This window comes from Moesziomyces antarcticus (genome assembly GCF_000747765.1).
Source record: "Moesziomyces antarcticus DNA, scaffold: scaffold_v10003, strain JCM 10317, whole genome shotgun sequence".
NCBI lineage: Eukaryota > Fungi > Basidiomycota > Ustilaginomycetes > Ustilaginales > Ustilaginaceae > Moesziomyces > Moesziomyces antarcticus.
In genome coordinates, this window is record NW_014639007.1 from 1135427 (window position 1) to 1152489 (window position 17063).

Genomic DNA, 17063 nt, shown 5'->3' on the forward strand with positions numbered 1-17063 from the left:
AGAGGAAGTGGGGGGTTTGCGCTCTTGCGACTAAATCAAGCTTGACCTTTATGCTGTCCCGCAACGAGGCCCACCAGACCCTATCTGCTTCACATGCTGGGCTCATCAACACGTTGCTGTTGCCGGCGGTGGGGGCCAGAATGCATGAAGGCCGCCTTTCTACTTTTGACAGCGCGGTCGGAGTTGCGCCTTGTTCTTCTAGTCTTCTCGCTTAGGCGGAGTCGCTGCATTGAAGATGGGCACGTTCCATGCAAGAGCCGCCGTCAGATCCGCCCTTCCGCTGCGGGTCAACCAGAAATCCGTGCTTTCAGCCAAAAATATGGAATTTCATCAGTCACCTCCCGGCTACAGAGAACTTCGGTGCTTCATCGCTCCAGCTCTTTCAGGCACCAGTTCTAGACTCGCTCGTCCGCGGATGGCGAGCCGCAACAGCCGGTCCTGCGGTGTCCCTGACTCGTGTGTGGCGTCGGCAACGTGGCAACCTTGCTCAAAAGGTTTGGTGTGGCTGTGATGAGCCTGTCAGCATCGATGGGCGGTGTCCGAATGCAGAAAAAAAGTTGAGCGAGTAACCTCCACATTGGAAGCGCCGAAGTCGGTGTTGCGGTTACGAGAGCAACACCTCGCCCAGGCTTCCACCGCTTCCACCTTTCACATCTCGACCTGCTCCCACAGAGGCCTTGCTCAGCGAAAGACCAACTGCAAGGCACACCTCAGCCGGACGACATGGACACCGTCGTGGCGGGAGCGCTGGCGGCGTTCACAGTCGACCTGCTCATCTACCCGCTCGACACGCTCAAGACGCGTCTGCAGGCGCCGGACTCTGCCACTCGCTTCCCTGCCGGCCGTGGCCTGTACAGCGGCCTCTACCAGGGTGTCGGTAGTGTCATCGTCGCCACGCTTCCTGCAGCCGGACTCTTCTTCACCACCTACGAGCACTCAAAGAGCCTGCTGGCATCGTCCAGCTCGCCGCTTGCCAATGCACCGCCTGCCTTGTCGCATATGCTCGCCAGCTCGACCGCAGAGCTCGTCTCGTGCCTGGTGCTGACGCCGGCTGAGATCATCAAGCAGAGGGCACAGGTGGTCAACAAACAGCAGCAAAGTTCAATGCCATCCTCTTCGCAACCAAAAGCGTCCACGTCTTCCTCCTCGTCCGCAGCAACCGCAGTATCCGCAGCCAAGCAGGCGGTGCAGCAGGCCCATCCCAGTGACTCCAAAGTGCAAATCGCAAAGGACACGCTAAAGAACACCGTGGACAAGGTCACGAGGCAAGCGCCCCCAGGTAGTGCCGCCTCTACCGCAAGAAACGTCGTGCTCGATGCACAAGAGAAACTGCAGCACTCTACTGGTGGCAGATCCGACGCCTCTTCAAAAGGCCTAGCCACCGTCCGAACCGCTGCAGCGCCGCTAGCATCGACCTTCACTCGCTCCTATCTTGCTCTTGCCGGACGGAACCTGCCCTTTACCGCGCTCCAGTTTCCGATCTACGAGTCGCTTCGCGAAACCTTTGGCGCCTGGGCAGGACTCAAGGCCGGAACACACAAGGAGGACGGCGGCGTCGACGACGTTCGCACCTCCGAAGACTTTCGCCGCCAAGCTGCACGCGACCAGACCAGCGTATCAGCCGAGTTCGGCAAGGCCGGCTTGGTAGCGGGCGGCTCGGCGGCCGTGGCCGGCTCGTTCGCGGCGGTCGTCACTACGCCCATCGACGTGGCCAAGACGCGCATCATGCTAGACACTGGCGAGCAGGCAGGTAAGCAGCAACTCGGTGTGCTCGCCACAATGCGTCAAATTGCGCTCAAAGAAGGTTGGAAGGCACTCATGAAGGGCGGCGCACTCAGAGGCGCATGGACGGCTCTCGGTGCGGGTGTGTATCTCGGCAGTTACGAGGCTGGCAGGCTGTGGTGGAGAGACAGGCAGCGCCATGCCAACAATGCCTGAAATCATAGATGGATTGCTCGTGTCATACGTAGGTGCGGGATGATGAACTGTGAAGCTGAGCAGCGGTTGCATTTGTGAAATGTGGAGAAAGCGTTGAAATTCTGAGCTGTCAAGAGGACCCTGCTTCGAGCGGCTACCCCTACTTCCGTCCTAACATCCACATTGGTATGCCGCCGCCGCCGCTCAGCATCTCGGTCGACATGCTTCCATCTAGGCTTCACCAGTCCAGTCGCCTTCAGCTCTAAAGAGCACAGTCGCGGCGCCACATTAAACGACGACAGGGACCGCTGCGTCCTGCCCTTGCACAAGGCCGGCACTGCTCACGATGCCGTCTTCGGTGGCAAGTCACACGATCCCGTCTTTCTATGCATGCTACTTTTTGCGCTCGCTCTCGTCTCCCGGCATCACCTACATCGGATCCACGCCCGCTCCTCCGCGGCGCAAGCGGCAGCACAATGGCGACCTTACGCAGGGCGCATGGAAGACGGCGCGCTCGCGGCCGTGGGAGATGGAATGCATCGTCTACGGCTTCAGCTCCAAGATCGCCGCGCTCCAGTTCGAGTGGGCGTGGGCCAAGCCGCATCTTTCTCGCCACCTCAAGTTTCTTGCCACGGAGTGCTCTGCGTTTGGGACGCGCACCGACACATCCTCGCTGGTGGGGATGCCTCTCTTTCCGTCAACTAGCATGACTCCGGGTCAGACCAAGTGGGGAAAGCCGAAACGACGCATCGCTCGTGCGCCTGCCAGCCCGAATGCAAGGCTGCTCGCCATGCGCGCGCTGCTACGATCAGAACCGTTCTGCGGATGGGGACTCAAGCTCGCCTTCTTCACCGAATGGAGCTGGCTGGCGTATCAGAGACTCGAACGACAAGCGCTTGCCGACAACGCATCAGGATCCGATGCGATCCTTCAGCCACTATTGCGGTTCAGCAGGTCCGGCAAGCCACTACATCCCATGTATCCCGTGGCGCTGTGCGACTTCAGCGGCGTGGACGGTAAGCGCGTCCCGCTCGTGCATGTTTCGGCGGAGCATCGTGCAGGTGCCGGCGTCACCGCTGAGCCCGTCAAGAAGCGGGCCTCGAGTGCGAAAGCTGCAGTGGCAATGAACTCCGAGGGCGGATGGCCAGAGACGCTACCTAAAGGCGCCACTCTGAAATCGCTCGACGCGTGCATACAGGACTTTGCAGAGTTCCCCATGCCGCCAACGCCGCTGGAAAGCACCGACCTGACGGTCAAGGCCAAGCGAGCGACGAAGGCCGGTAAAGGAAAGGCAACCGAGGAAGATGAGCAAGACTCGGATCTAGCCGAGGAACTAGAGAATGGCACAGGCGCAGGAGCGGCTCCGATTGAAGGGCCCATGGCAGAGGACAGGATTCTGCATCGGATGCGGTTCGTCGACCTGGATGCGGAGGAAGCCGAGTGGAGCCACTTCGAGGCATCGCTCTCAGTCCACCTTGCGACCACATCGGGAGCGTCGGCTGGGGAAGCAGCGAGCGACTACATGCAGACGTGCGTGCAGCGGCACATTGCAGCTCAGGACGCGCGCACGATCAGCGACGCCCTCCCTGCTCCCACCGCGCCCTGTGCCCTGTGCCGTGAGCCAATTGACCTTACGCGCCATCTCGACTTTGCACTCTGTCCCCACCCGACCTCGAGCACGGCGCCGGTCGTGTCAACAACAGCAACACTACCGTCTTGTGGTGAAAGCGAGCGGTGCAACTCGGTGTACCATCTGTCGTGCCTGGCCAACTCGTTCCTCGAGCGGCAGAGTGCAGTTGCTTCGCAGGATGCGGATGCGGCAAGCAGCCGAAACACGGTTCTGCCCACGCACGGGATATGTCCGTGCCATCCGTCCGAGCGCTCAAACGGCGAGGATGGAGGTGCCAACAGTGTGACGTTGTGGGCTGACGTGGTGCGCGGCATGTACCGCCGGTCCGAACGGTTCGAGCGTCTGCTCCAGCTGCTTGTGCGCTCTGGTAGGACGCTGACGGATCTACGCAATCCACAGACCGTTGCCAAGCCAACCCGTGCCAAGAAAGGCGCCAAAGCAAGCGAGGATACTGCCGCTGGCGAGGCAGAGCAAACGGGCAAGAAGCGCAAACCACGTAAGCCGGCCACCCAAGCGGTAGATGCGGGTGCGGCAGAGGCTCCGCCTACCGAGAAAGCTGCGCGCAAGAAGCCCAGCCGCAAGAAGGCAGTACCGGCCGTCGATGTGATCGACTTAACGTAATGGTTCGAGCTCCCACACGAGATCACACGCTCTCAACACACTCTGCATCCATGCAGCACTCTTAGAAGCTTCAAATTCATTCTTGTCTTCGCGTGGAGTGTACGTCAGAGTTCGTCTTTGGCGCCGCCGAAGAGGCTGCCTAGGGGGCTCTTTGCCGTCTTCCTGGCCTTGGGCTTTGGCTGTGCGACCTTGCCCTTGTCCTGGAGGCTGTTTCCCCTGGTGAGCAGATTCATAAACTCGTAGATGAGGTCGCTTGCCGCATACGCCGTGATTTCGGCCTGGTCGTAGGCAGGGCTGACTTCGACCAGATCAAAGCCCACAAAATTAAGCCCCTCGAGGCCCCTCAAGATGCGTCGGAGCTCTCGGGGTGACCAGCCTGCCGACTCGAGCGTGCCCGTGCCCGGCGCAAATCCCGGGTCGAGAGTGTCGATGTCGATGCTGAGGTATACGGGCATGCTGCCCACACGCGCGCGGATGTTGCTGATGATGGCGGGGATGCCGAGGTCGTCAATGTCGTCCGAGGTGATGATGTCGAATCCGATCGAGGCATCGTGTTCGATGTCGTCGTACGAGCCGAGGCGCGTGCGGATGCCGGCGTGGATGGACTGGTTGCGTGCAATAAGACCTTCCAGTGCCGCTTGCCAGAAAAATGTGCCGTGCTGGATCTGGTGCTGTCGCGTAGGCGAGCCTGCAGGCGACACCTCGGGAGGCCAGGTATCGAGATGCGCGTCAAAGTGGATCACCGCAATGGGACCATAGATGCGGTGTAGCGAGCGCAGGATGGGCAGGACGATGGTGTGGTCACCACCCATGCTGACGATCTTGGGGTGGGCGCGTGCGTCGTGGGCCAGTCCAGCGTTGGAAAAGGCAGACCAGGCCTCGGACGACACTGCTGATTCGGGTGGAATGGGATCACTGCCAGCTGGACGCACCGACGGATCGGATGCAGGTACGCGCTGCAGCAGCGATGTGTAGGCGGCTTCGATCTGGTCGATGGCCAGCGCAGGGTCAAAGCCCGAGGTGGGTACGTCGTCGCAGTCGAGGAAGCGCAGTCCTGTAGAATAGGGATCCTGCATGTGGTGCAGCGAAAACGTGCGTCCTGCTCGCTGGCGTCGACTGGCCTGTCGAATCGCATGTGGGCCGAATCGTGCGCCCGGACGGTAGGTCACCGTGAGGTCGTAGGGGATGCCGAGCACGGCGACGTCGAACAGCTGGTCAGGGTCGCTCAGGCACTTGGCGGTGGGCAGGTGCGCGTACGTGTTGACACCTGCATACGCGGGCTTGGCCACTCCGGCGTACTTGGCCGTCCAGGGATCGCGAACATCGTTGGGGGGAAACTCGACGAGCGGAATGGGTGCGAAATCGGCCGAGCTGTGCGCACCTGCGCCATGGTGATCCTCATCGAGTCCGGGCGAGTGCGCGTGCGAGTGCACCAGCGTGGCTGCGGCGAGCACTGCCAGCGCCCAAAGCGTCGTCTTGCGCATCATGGCTGCTTGTATCCCGGCTGAAGGGGAGGCTGCACTTGCTGAGATGGCGTGTGGAGGCAACAATTTAGTCTAGATGTTGGGAACGGGTGGAATTGCGCTTGGAAGCTCTGCTTTATACGAAGCGGTGCCAAGCTGCGCGGGCCAGACGAGAAGTGGGTCATGCGACACCTCGCGAGACATATTCGCTCAGGGCCTCGTGACTCTGATAAGGTGCAGCCAAGCACCATCTCCGGGGAAAGCTCCGAAATGTCCGACTGGCTGTCAATGCACCCGAAACCTCGTTAAGCGTCGGGAGGGCTCGTTTAGCGGTCAGGTCCCGTTCAAGCAGCCGCGAGCCGCCGCGCGTTTCGCCGGTTTTGCTTTCTCATTTTGGGTGGATTTGGCGGTGTAACACTCTTGCAAAAAGCGCACCGCGAAGAAGGCCGAGCTCGGTGAATTCCAAGGCCGCTGCAGTTGTTGGTCATTTTGGCTTCGCTCCCTCCCACACGCCGAGTGGCGCTGGAAGAAAGTCTCCCACAGCGGGGTGATGCGGTCTGTGCGGCTGCAGCCAAATGTTCCAAGTTTCCACCGGAAACCTCGCTTCCTAGCCTCGTTGGGTGGGCCTCTTCCGCTTTCTCTTCCTCCCACCAACATCAACACCACCCTTTTCGCATCGGACGCCATGACCGCGGAAGATACCAAGTTCTACTACATCGGCGTCGACGTCGGCACGGGCTCGGCGCGTGCAGCGCTGGTCGACGACGATGGCAACATCCTCGCCGAGTCGACGCACGCCACACAGACGTACCGCGTCGAGGCGGATTCGCGCATCTTTGAGCAGTCGACCACCGACATCTGGGCGCAGATCAAGCTCGCCATCACGCAGGTCGTGGCCGCCTCTAAAGTCGATCCGGCGCGCATCAAGGGCCTCGGCTTCGACGCCACCTGCTCGCTTGCTGTCACCGACTTTGACGGTCGCCCCATCGCAGTGACTCCGCAGCAGCCGTCGTCGAGCGGGTGGGGTCCCGGCGAGCGCAACGTGATCCTGTGGGCGGACCATCGCGCCGAGGACGAGGCGGCGCTCATCAACGCAACGGGATCCAAGGTGCTCAACTACGTCGGCAAGACCATGTCGCTCGAGATGGAGATCCCCAAGATCCTGTGGCTCAAGAAGCACATGCCGGCGGAGCTTTTCAAGCAGTGCATGTTCTTTGATCTGCCTGACTATCTCACCTACCGTGCCACGGGATCGCTCGCACGCAGCAACTGCTCGCTCGTGTGCAAGTGCTCCTACATCCCGCCGGGCGTCGACGGGTCCGAGCTCGGATGGCAGCCCGACTTTTTCGAGCAGATCGGGCTGGGCGAGCTCGTCAAGGATGACTTCAAGCAGCTCGGTGGCGTTCCCGGCCGCAACGGCATGGTGCTTACGGCCGGACAGCCCGTCGGTCAGGGACTTACTGCCGACGTGGCTGCAGAGCTCGGACTGCAACCTGGCACGGCGGTGGGCTCGGCGCTCATCGATGCCTACGCTGGCTGGGTGGGTACCGTCGCTGCGCCGGCAACGAACGCAGTAGATGAGGCGAGCAACCACCCATCGCTGATCAGCTCGCAGAACCGATTGGCGGCGATTGCTGGCACCAGCACGTGCTACTGCGTCCAGTCGCCCGATGGCATCCTCGTCGACGGCGTCTGGGGCCCGTACAAGCATGCCGTGTTCCCCGGCCTGTGGATGAACGAAGGCGGACAGTCATCTACTGGCCAGCTGATTGACTTTATCATCGATACGCATCCTGCGTCTCCGCAGCTGCGCACGCTGGCGTCCGAAACCAACCGCTCGCCGTTCACGGTGCTGCACGACAAGATCGACGAGCTGGTCGCAGCCGCTGGTCTGCCCGACGCCTCGTGGCTCACCAAGGATGTGTTTGTGTATCCTGACTTCCATGGTAATCGCTCTCCGCTCGCCGACCCGCAGATGCGCGGTATGATCACGGGACTCAAGCTCGACCGCAGCCTTACGGACCTGGCCGTGCGCTACTACGCCACGCTCGAGGCGATTGCCCTGCAGACGCGCCATATTGTGTCCGAGATGAACGCAAAGGGCCACAAGATCGACGCGATCTACATGAGCGGTGGCCACGTCAAGAACGCAGTGTTCATGCAGCTGATCGCCGACGTGTGCGGCATGCCGGTGCAGCTGCCCTTCAGCTCGTCGGCGAGCGTCGTGGCTGGATCGGCGATTCTCGGACGCTTTGCCGCCGATGTCCAGGATCCCAAGGCTACCAATGCGTCGGGAACGTATGCGCCCAAGGTGGCAACGACCATCACGGATCAGAAGTCGGCAGAGACCGCTTCGTACGAGCATAAGGACCATCTGTGGGACCTCATGGTGCGCATGACCAAGCCGGGCACCCTCGTCTTCCCGCGCAAGGACGCCAAGCTCGCGGCACTGCTCGACGTCAAGTACCAGATCTTCCAAGAGTGCATCGCCACCCAGCGCAGGTGGAAGTCGATGGTCGCCGAGGTGCTCACTTAACCCCACCCTCCGTTGCGTATGGAATATAGAAGCGTGCAGTGCTGGAATGTATTGCGAGACATCAGAGCAGCTTGAGATGGCCCGTGAGCTGGTTCATGAGCGAGACGGGTGCCGGGCCAAGGCCGAGCACGGTGCGCGAGTTAGGTGCGATCTGCGTCCGCCCTCTGTGGAATCCGATCCGCACGTGCAAAGGCGGTGTCAGTCACGGCAACCAAGTTGGCGGGTTGGGGGAATCAAGGTGTGGAGTACGTACGCATCGATGATGGATCTGGCAGCGATGCCAAGTTCCTTGGCCTTGCTTTCGAGTTCGAGCATTGTGGGTTCGTCGGGGCACTTGACGGCGACTTTGGCCTGTCCAAGCGTCTCCCACTGCTTGACAAACGCCGGCGTGATCCTCCGTGCGAGCTTGTACACCGCGAGCGTAGCATGACCGCACTGAGCGGCGATCTTGCCCTTTTCCATCTTGAGGTCCATACGGACGGCAAGGATCATCTTGCACTCTTCGGTGCTGCTGACATTGGCGTCGTCGAGGTCGTCGTCGTCGGACGAGTCGTCGTCTTGGAGGATGCGGCGCGAGTTGGCGTTGTACGAGACGAGCGAGCGGCCCATGCCAGCAAAGTAGCCGATGGTGAGCGAGGCAATGCTCACCGCCACGAGCGTGGGCAGCATGGCTCCGCTGGCCGAAGTGGATATCGACATGGTCAGCGTGGGAAGCGGCAGAGTGTGGGATGAGGAGAGTGACAGGTGGAGGCACTCGCGCAAAAGCGAGAAGAAAAGCGAGAAGAAAAATCGGCCGAAAAAAAGACCGAGGAAAATCACAATCAGAGTGGCCTGCGGTGGGGGGACTTCACGAAAGCGCTGCGTGGCAAGCATGGCAAGCGTAGCAGCCCGGCAATCTCTGCTTGGATGCGCACGAGATTCGCGCTGCACCATCAAGCCGTCCCGACTGCAATGCAAGTCAGTCGGCATTGTCCTACACAACAATGGGCTCAGAAGATCTTTGCTGGAATCTGAGGCTTGATTGCAAGCGAGATTGCCGTTGTCTCTGATGCCGTTTGCGACCTGGTTGAGTGGCAATCTGCCGATGTGATCGACTGACACGCGAGCTGGCAGAGGATGCTCAGCGTCGGCGCATTTTGAAATTGGCCGCGTTGCGTCGGTGCCTCGGCAGGAGAGAGCAGGGAGCGGCGGCGGCGGAGTGAAGGAGAAATTGGCTGAGCAGGAGAGAGGGAGAGAGGTGATGTCGTGTGTGCGTGAGGGTGGGTGTGGAGCAAAGGCACTGGAGCAGTGTCCGAGTGCAAAAATTGTGCGCACTGCATCATCATCATCGTCGCCACGGGATGCCAAAAACGAGAAGAAATCCAACCAACCGCTGGTCGAGCGCTGCTCAGCTCAACGTGGGCAGAGACCGTGCGTGCGTGCATAGACCGCCCGTGCCCCCACTCTCTCTAGGAATGAACTCATTCATCGCATCGAGATTTCAGCCCGTCAATTTGTGCCTCAGCACAGCGCGCATTACATAGCCGCCCTCGTCACAGTCAGGCATCGTCGTTCTATATATACCTCCTACCTACCTTCCACCATCTCCATCATAACCCTTTCACACAGACAACCTCACATTCCCCTCCCTCACACCAGCAATCATGCCTCGCGGATACGGTATTGCCGACACCAAGAACTGGACCGACTTCAAGGTCCACGAATTCGATCTCAAGAAGGAGACCGACGACGATGTCGATGTCGCCATCACCCACTGCGGTGTCTGCGGCTCGGATGTCCACACCATCTCGGGTGGCTGGGGCCCCCTCTCGCACGACTTCTGCATTCCCGGTCACGAGATCATCGGCACCGCCATCAAGGTTGGCAAGAACGTCAAGGGCATCAAGGTTGGCGACCGCGTCGGCGTCGGTGCCCAGGTCGACTCCTGCGGCGAGTGTGTGCCTTGCAAGGACGAGGAGGAGCAGTACTGTCAGGGAAAGAACGGCAAGGGCATGGTCGACACGTACAACAGTGTGCACCACTGCGGTACGCAAGCCCAGGGCGGATACAGCACGCACATTCGTACCCAGCAGCAGTTCGTCTTCCCCATCCCCGAGGGTATCAAGTCGGAGCACGCCGCTCCCATGCTTTGTGGCGGTCTCACCCTCTTCTCGCCGCTCATTCGCAATGGCGCTGGTCCCGGCAAGCGCGTCGGTATCGTCGGCATCGGCGGTCTGGGCCACTTTGGCGTGATGTTTGCGCACGCACTCGGTGCCGAGGTGGTGGCCATCTCGCACTCGCCGCGCAAGCGCGAGGATGCGCTCAAGATGGGTGCGTCCGAATTCGTCTCGACGGGCGAGAACCCCAAGTGGGCCGAGGAGTACAAGGAGAAGCCCTTTGACCTCATCATCAACACGGCCTCGTCCAACGCTGTGGACCTCGCCTCGATCCTGAGCACGCTCAAGGTGCACGGCCGCCTCATTTGCGTCGGCATGCCCGAGGACGTGTTCAAGGTGCGCATCCAGAACTTTGCCGGCAACGGATGCCTCATGGGCTCCTCGCACATCGGCTCCAAGAAGGAGGCGCTCCAGATGCTCCAGCTCGCCGCCGAAAAGAACATCCAGCCCTGGGTCGAGGTGCTCCCAATGAAGGACTGCTCCAAGGCCGTCAAGCGCGTAGAGGACAACGACATCCGCTACCGCTTCGTCCTCGAGCAGGACATCGAGAAGAACTGAGCAGCCCAATCTTCTTGTGCGGACCTCAACTCGACGTTTCACTCTTTACTCTTCTGGAATAGCAAAGATCAAACTGCAAAAATGTGTGTGTGAGAGGCGATGCGAGCTATAGAAGTACAAATGGAGAGAGTAGGCGATGATGGCTACTTTTCTGGGTCGGCAGTCTGGGCGGGCTGTGATGCGCGTTTGGCGTCCCAGTCGCGGTCCCACTGAAGACGTTTGCCCACGAACATGGCAATCCAAGACAGCACCAACAGGACCGGCACCTCTACGAGCGGACCGATGGTTGCTGCGAGAGCCTGGTCGGAGCCCACGCCGAATACGGCGACGCACACGGCGATGGCGAGTTCAAAATTGTTGCTTCCTGCGGTAAACGCCTGCACAACAGCCATCTGGTACCCCCACTCCTGCTTTCCATACCGCAGCGAGAGCCACCAGATGAGCACGAAGCTGCCCGTCCACATGAGAGCAAAGTACAGCACCAGCGGTACGAACGTGCGGAAGACCGGGCCGAGGTTGTCGAGGATATGCTGCGCCTGTTCGGCAAAGATGATGATGATCGTATACAGCAGCGCGACGAGCGAGAGTGGGCCAAAGTAGGGCAGGAAGCTGTTTTGGAAGAACTTGCGTCCAAACAGGCCCAGCACGACGAAGCGCGTCAGAACGCCCGCGGCGAGTGGAATGCCCAGGTAGATGGCCACGGCAATCGCAACGTCGGAATAGTCGAGCTGGAAGTTGTCGTCGTTGGAGATGACGTTGATGAACAGCACGGCAAGTGGTGCATAAAGGACGATCTGGAGGATCGAGTTAAAGATGACGATGATGGCGCAGGTGGTGCTGTCGCCACGCGCGATCTTGTTCCAGATCATCACCATCGCAATGCACCTTGCCAGTCCAACCATGATGACGCCCACACGGTAGTTGTCGAGATCGGGCAAACTCGCCCACGCCAGGCCGAGCATGAGCAGCGGGCCGAGGATCCAGTTGAGCACGAGCGATACGGCTAGCTGGTACCACAGCCTGCGCGTGGCGAACATCTGCGGCAGCCGTTCGTACTGCACCTTGGTGAGGATGGGCCACATCATCACGATGAGGCCCACGACGAGCGGTGCCGAGACGCCCCGGAAGTCGCCTGCCGAAAGGTTCTGCTGTACGTTGGGTGCAAATTCGCCGATGATGACGCCGAGGATCATGGCGAGGATGATGAGCAGCGACAGCAGACGGTCCAGCCAGCCGAGCGAGAGCAGGATGCCCTTGGCCGCGCCCGTCGAGTCGCGTGCATCCTGCAGCGCCGAGCGCAGTTTGGGAACGCCACCGCGCGGGTCGAGGATGAGTCCGTCTTCGTCAGCCATCGCTGTGGCTGCGTCAGTGTCGGACGTGGAAGGAGCGGTGGACGGCTGTCGACTGTGCTCGAGTTTGCCTGTTCTCGGTGGATGCGTCAACGATCCGGAAGCCGACGTTTGCATCGACATGATTAAGAAGCTTGCTGGTCCGATTTACAGCGGCGCTGTCATGGACCGGTGTAGACAGAGGTGGTGGTGGAATGGAATGAGCCGGCCATGGGATCATGTCACCTCCGCTTTTGTATGCCGTTGGACTTTTTGAATGCTGTTGAGTGAGGAATACCGAAAGGCTCCGAATTGCAAATTCCTCGTTTCGTCCTCTCCCCCACATGGCCGCTGTGCGCTGCTGAAGCCGAGTCGCCCAAAAAGTCCACGCCCTGCTCGCCTCGGCTCTTTGCTGCTTAACTTTGACTCGAGCCTCCGCGTTCGTTCGAGGCGCAAAGCGACGGAGCCTCAATTTGAAATTGCAATCTCCAGCCATTCTCGCCATCACGGTGGCAAAAACAAGGCTAACATCAGCATTTCTCTTCTGCCAACCTCTAGCAATGCTGACCGGTTCGCCAAGATCACCGTACGCTTGGTGACCGACACGGCGTCCAATTTCAAATTTGCAATCCTTACCGCCACCCACGTTCTTCTTCTTGGCATGCTTACCTCCGGCGTCCGGCCGTCCAACAGCGCCAAGCCCACACACACACCGGCATTGAATTCCAGAAGCAAGTCCAATTAGACAGCGGCAATACAGAGTAGTGGGAAGTGGAGTGGGCTAGCGAAGGGGTATACTAGTCGTCGCGCGCCTGGACGCGGATGTGGTAGGGGTTCTTGATGGGCAGCGTGAGCGAGTCGTCGTACGTCGGCTCGTCGTTCTTGAGCGCCGCGTGGTCGTACTTGACGTCAAAGTTGCCCAGGATCTCGGCGACGACGGCGCAGCCCTCGTAGGTGGCGAGCGTCTGACCGAGGCACAGTCGCGGGCCGGCGTTGAAGGCGTGGAAGAGGTACTGCGAGTACGTCTTGATGCCCAACGAGCCGTCGGCGCGCTTCTCGATGAAGCGTTCGGGCTTGAACTCTTCGCAGTCCTCGCCCCACAGCTCGGGCATGCGCGCCATGGTGTGGTCCTGCCATGTGACCGTCTCGCCCTTCTTGATCACCAGGTCCGGCAGCTTCTGCGTCGTAGGCACCGCGTTGGGCGCCACCTCGGCTTCGGACGACCCCTGCGCGTAGGGGCGGATGACATCGTCCTTGACGGCCAGCTTGAGGTTCTTGGGCACCGAAGGGTGCAGGCGCAGCGCCTCGAGGAAGCACGCCTGCACGTACACGAGCGAAGACAGATCGTCGTACGCCATGCTGCGGAAGTCGCTGCCCGCGCCGAGCTTCTCGTGGATCTCCTCGCGCGCCTTCTCCACACACTCGGGCGACTTGGAGAACTCGTAGAAGAGCCATCCGAGCGCCTGCGCCGTGGTATCGCGACCGGCGATCAAGAAGTTGAGCACGACAGGAAGCAGCTCGTCGCGGCCCAGATTCTGCTCCATGAACAGCGCCAGCAGATCCTTGTCGCCCTTGCCCGACGCCGCCTGAGCCTGGCCCCTCTCGCGCGCAGCCAGGCGCAGGTCGATAATCTCGTAGCAAAAGTTGTGCAGTGCCTTGATCGTCCTGCGCATCTTGCGTCCCTGTGCGGAGAAGAGCTCGGTGAATCCGGCCATGGGATCCACAAAGCGCTCGTCCATCACGCGCTGCGCATAGTCAAAGTTGGCGGCGAACTCGACCACCTTGTCGAGCGAGGCGACGTCCGAGGGCAGGCACTTGATGTCGGCCGAAAATGCCATGAGGGAGAAGGAGCTGAGCGTGAAGCGGAAGAAGAGGTCCGGCAGGTTGATCGGGGTGTCTTTGGTGCTGGCGTCGTGCATAAGCTTGTTGAGCTTGCCCAGATCGCGCTGGATGGTGGTCTGAACGTGGGTGCGGAAGTTGCCCACGCTAAAGATGTGCGAGGCCATCTTGCGCTGCTTGCGCCACACCTCGCCGTCGGCGACAAAGATGCCGTGGAGCGACATGACGTCGCCCATCGACTTTTGGAAGTAGGGGCCCTTGACGTAGTTTTCAAAGTTGGTCTTCTGCACCCAGCGGATGTACTCGGGGCGGTTGATCGACGTCACGCGGCCGCCGAGCGCAGGCATGGTGATGGCCCACGGCATGCCACCCGCGCCGATGCTGGTCTGCATGCGCAGGAATTCATCGAGGAAGCGGCGACGCTTGGACGCAATGTCGAGCAGGAAGAAGAGGTTGCCGACGATGGGCAGCGCACCGGGCACCTCCTTGATGCCCTTTCGGTGCGAGGCAAAGATGTAGCGGTCAGGTGCGATGAGGCAGAGCAGCACGAACACGATGACCGAGCCGAGCGCAACATGCGTGGCTGTGAGATGCTCCAGCGAGCTCTGCACCTTGGGAAGGAGAACCGACATGATGGAAGCGTAGCAGACCGAGATCTGTCGTGTCGAAGATATCCAAAGAAAAGAGGAGAGTTGGCGTCGTGGTCGTGGATGCAGGGTTGCTGCGGAGGGTTGATGCTGCCTGATTTTAAGTAGTCGTGGCCACGACGATGGAAGCCGGCCTGGTGGATACCCCGAAGTTTCTGAGACCACGGGCCAGCGCAGCATCCGAGGGCTACCTGTATGCGAAGTGGCGGTGACGTTCCAATGGCAGCAAGCGACGCGGCTCGAGTTCGCCTGGCGAGCGGGGCGCGAAGACCAGAGGTGGACACCACCACCACCATCACCACCAAACCAGTCGACCAGGGTTTCAGGCTTGGCGAGCGGCGAGTTCTGTCTTCCTCCTTCCCCGCCGTGTTTGCATGGAACGGCAAGGCGAATGCATCGCTTGTGCGCACGCCGAACCGAGCTGGGCCCAAAAAAAGAACGCGGAGGAGCAGTGTGTGCGTGTCTGAAAAGCTGAGACAAGACGAACAACGCTGCTCGAGCGACGTCAGAGCGGACCGAATTGTGCGCGCTGCTCTGTGCCACTGCGCTGGGGCTGTCGAAGGTGCCTGGATGCGCTGCCAATGCTCCTGCTGTCATTCGCTATCGCCACGGCTACGGCTACGGCTCGCGTCGAGTGGCTTCAGCTGCCGCTGCCGCTGCTCTGGCATGGCAGCGGTTTGCTCGGACCCCGCGTCGGCTCCTGCGAGAGCCGCCTCCACACATGGCCGTGCAGCGCGAGAAAAAACCGAAGATTAAATTTCCGAGCCTGTTTACCCGCAGCCTTTCCTGGCCTTCCCCTCACGCTCTATGCCGACTTACATGCCTAGAGCAGTCAAGCCGAGATGCGAGAAAGCATGCTCATCTGCACAAGCATATGCCGCTGCTCATAGAAGCGGACAGACAGCTTGCAGCAGATGGAAGGGGGGGGGGGGGCGCCGGGTTGTTTGGCGGAAGCAAACGCTCCCAACGCGCACCAGCGAGAGCCGCGTTTCCCTTGGATGTGTCAATGCGATCCGCATGGCGCAGTTGCGGTGCGCGCAGAGCAGAGTCGGAAATTCGTGGCTCCGCGTTTCCGCGGCTCCTGCTGCTGCTTCTCAGCTTTCGCTCTGCCGTCCAGTCAGAGGCGTGGGCGCGAGCGCTTACAACCGCGGCTCTTTGCAGCGTTGGCCTGGCCAGTGGCTTTCAAAGCGCCGACGAAAGAAGGGCAGATCGCCGATCCTTGAGGGGATCCCTCGATCTGCCATCGCATCGTCGTCCCCTCGACCAGGCCGTGCTGCCAACCAGCAGTTGCTGCTTTGCAGACGCTTTCGAGCAACTGCTTGATGAGAGCTCACCATCTCATCCCCCATCGGGGATCGGGGCTGCTTCGGTAGATCCTCAAGCGTGATCGCACGACTGAGCGTCGCATCTTCGCCATCGTGACCACTCACCCGCTTGGCTCCTTCCCATACATCCGGGGACGAAGCGCAACCGACCACAAAATGAAGCTGTAGTAATGAGATTCGGATGGTGGTATAGACAAGGCGAGCAGACTGACGCTGTCGCGACGAGGAGAAATGGGCAGCGGGCAAACGCTGTGGTGAGAGTGCAGCACTGTTATGGCAGACCGCGAAGGCTGCGAAAGCGACTGCGCATCATAGTTGAATGCGGCTGTATCTGCGATGCACACCGAGCTGGCAGCCACAGAAGGCGATGAAGGCGATGTAGATCAACGCGGCCACGTAGCACGTCTGGCCCACCGCGATGCCGTCCTCGGGGTCTTCGGTGCTGCCCATCAGCGCTGGCCAGTTGTGCTGGAAGCCGTATCCGAAAATGGCGAGGATGACCGCACCGAACGTCGATACCACCGTGCAGCAGCCGGCTGCGGCGAGTAAAAGATGCACGATGAAGAGCAAGGGACAGACGGATCAGCATTCGTCAGTCTCATTTCCATCTACACTGCAATGGTCAAGGAGAGGTCTTCTGCAACTTACCAAGGCCGCTGCCGACTACAGGTCGCACCGCCGACATGATTGTGAGCGGAGAAATAGGTGCGAAGGGGAGTGATGGTGAGAATGAAGCGGATCGTAGCGATGATGCGTGGCAGCCTTGAAACGCATCAGCAGCGGGCCCCTGCGTCGCTCCGCCCTCCAAACTAACACTTTCGCAGCGTCGCTGCACGTGATTTGGCTGTGAATTTCCTCTCAGAAGTCAAACTTGAACCCTGGCAGTGGCGAAAGCGCTGCTGCACGAAAGCTGCACGAGAGGGTGGAGGTGCAGCAAAAAAGAGAGCTCTCACGACTCAGCCACCCTCCCAACGGTTTCCTCTCCCATTCCAACACCATCAACCCTTTCTTCCGCGAACATCTCTTCCGATCAACGGTATTCG

The 17063-nt window shown here is 60.4% G+C and overlaps 8 protein-coding genes across 8 annotated transcripts; 4 read left to right on the forward strand and 4 right to left on the reverse strand.

Annotated features, from left to right (window-relative positions):
- Positions 1 to 723: 723 nt before the first annotated feature.
- PAN0_003c1922 (uncharacterized protein) lies at positions 724 to 2183 on the forward strand (the record flags this gene model as incomplete). Its single annotated transcript, XM_014802878.1, has 2 exons — positions 724 to 1864; positions 2053 to 2183. 2 exons carry the CDS (start codon positions 724 to 726, stop codon positions 2181 to 2183), a joined length of 1272 nt encoding a protein of 423 aa, XP_014658364.1.
- Positions 2184 to 2263: 80 nt separating this feature from the next.
- PAN0_003c1923 (uncharacterized protein) lies at positions 2264 to 4168 on the forward strand (the record flags this gene model as incomplete). Its single annotated transcript, XM_014802879.1, has 1 exon — positions 2264 to 4168. One exon carries the CDS (start codon positions 2264 to 2266, stop codon positions 4166 to 4168), a length of 1905 nt encoding a protein of 634 aa, XP_014658365.1.
- Positions 4169 to 4272: 104 nt separating this feature from the next.
- Positions 4273 to 5655, reverse strand: PAN0_003d1924 (arginase/deacetylase; the record flags this gene model as incomplete). The annotated part of the gene is made up of 1 exon (XM_014802880.1): positions 4273 to 5655. One exon carries the CDS (start codon positions 5653 to 5655, stop codon positions 4273 to 4275), a length of 1383 nt encoding a protein of 460 aa, XP_014658366.1.
- Positions 5656 to 6316: 661 nt separating this feature from the next.
- On the forward strand, positions 6317 to 8167 carry PAN0_003c1925 (pentulose kinase; the record flags this gene model as incomplete). Its single annotated transcript, XM_014802881.1, has 1 exon — positions 6317 to 8167. One exon carries the CDS (start codon positions 6317 to 6319, stop codon positions 8165 to 8167), a length of 1851 nt encoding a protein of 616 aa, XP_014658367.1.
- A 61-nt stretch (positions 8168 to 8228) lies between these two features.
- On the reverse strand, positions 8229 to 8866 carry PAN0_003d1926 (PTH2 family peptidyl-tRNA hydrolase; the record flags this gene model as incomplete). The annotated part of the gene is made up of 2 exons (XM_014802882.1): positions 8229 to 8331; positions 8421 to 8866. 2 exons carry the CDS (start codon positions 8864 to 8866, stop codon positions 8229 to 8231), a joined length of 549 nt encoding a protein of 182 aa, XP_014658368.1.
- A 944-nt stretch (positions 8867 to 9810) lies between these two features.
- Positions 9811 to 10881, forward strand: PAN0_003c1927 (NADP+ alcohol dehydrogenase; the record flags this gene model as incomplete). The annotated part of the gene is made up of 1 exon (XM_014802883.1): positions 9811 to 10881. One exon carries the CDS (start codon positions 9811 to 9813, stop codon positions 10879 to 10881), a length of 1071 nt encoding a protein of 356 aa, XP_014658369.1.
- Positions 10882 to 11024: 143 nt separating this feature from the next.
- On the reverse strand, positions 11025 to 12353 carry PAN0_003d1928 (arsenite transporter; the record flags this gene model as incomplete). The annotated part of the gene is made up of 1 exon (XM_014802884.1): positions 11025 to 12353. One exon carries the CDS (start codon positions 12351 to 12353, stop codon positions 11025 to 11027), a length of 1329 nt encoding a protein of 442 aa, XP_014658370.1.
- A 653-nt stretch (positions 12354 to 13006) lies between these two features.
- On the reverse strand, positions 13007 to 16705 carry PAN0_003d1929 (cytochrome p450 oxidoreductase; the record flags this gene model as incomplete). Its single annotated transcript, XM_014802885.1, has 6 exons — positions 13007 to 15116; positions 15515 to 15557; positions 15839 to 16010; positions 16126 to 16269; positions 16417 to 16556; positions 16669 to 16705. 6 exons carry the CDS (start codon positions 16703 to 16705, stop codon positions 13007 to 13009), a joined length of 2646 nt encoding a protein of 881 aa, XP_014658371.1.
- Between the last annotated feature and the right edge of the window lie 358 nt (positions 16706 to 17063).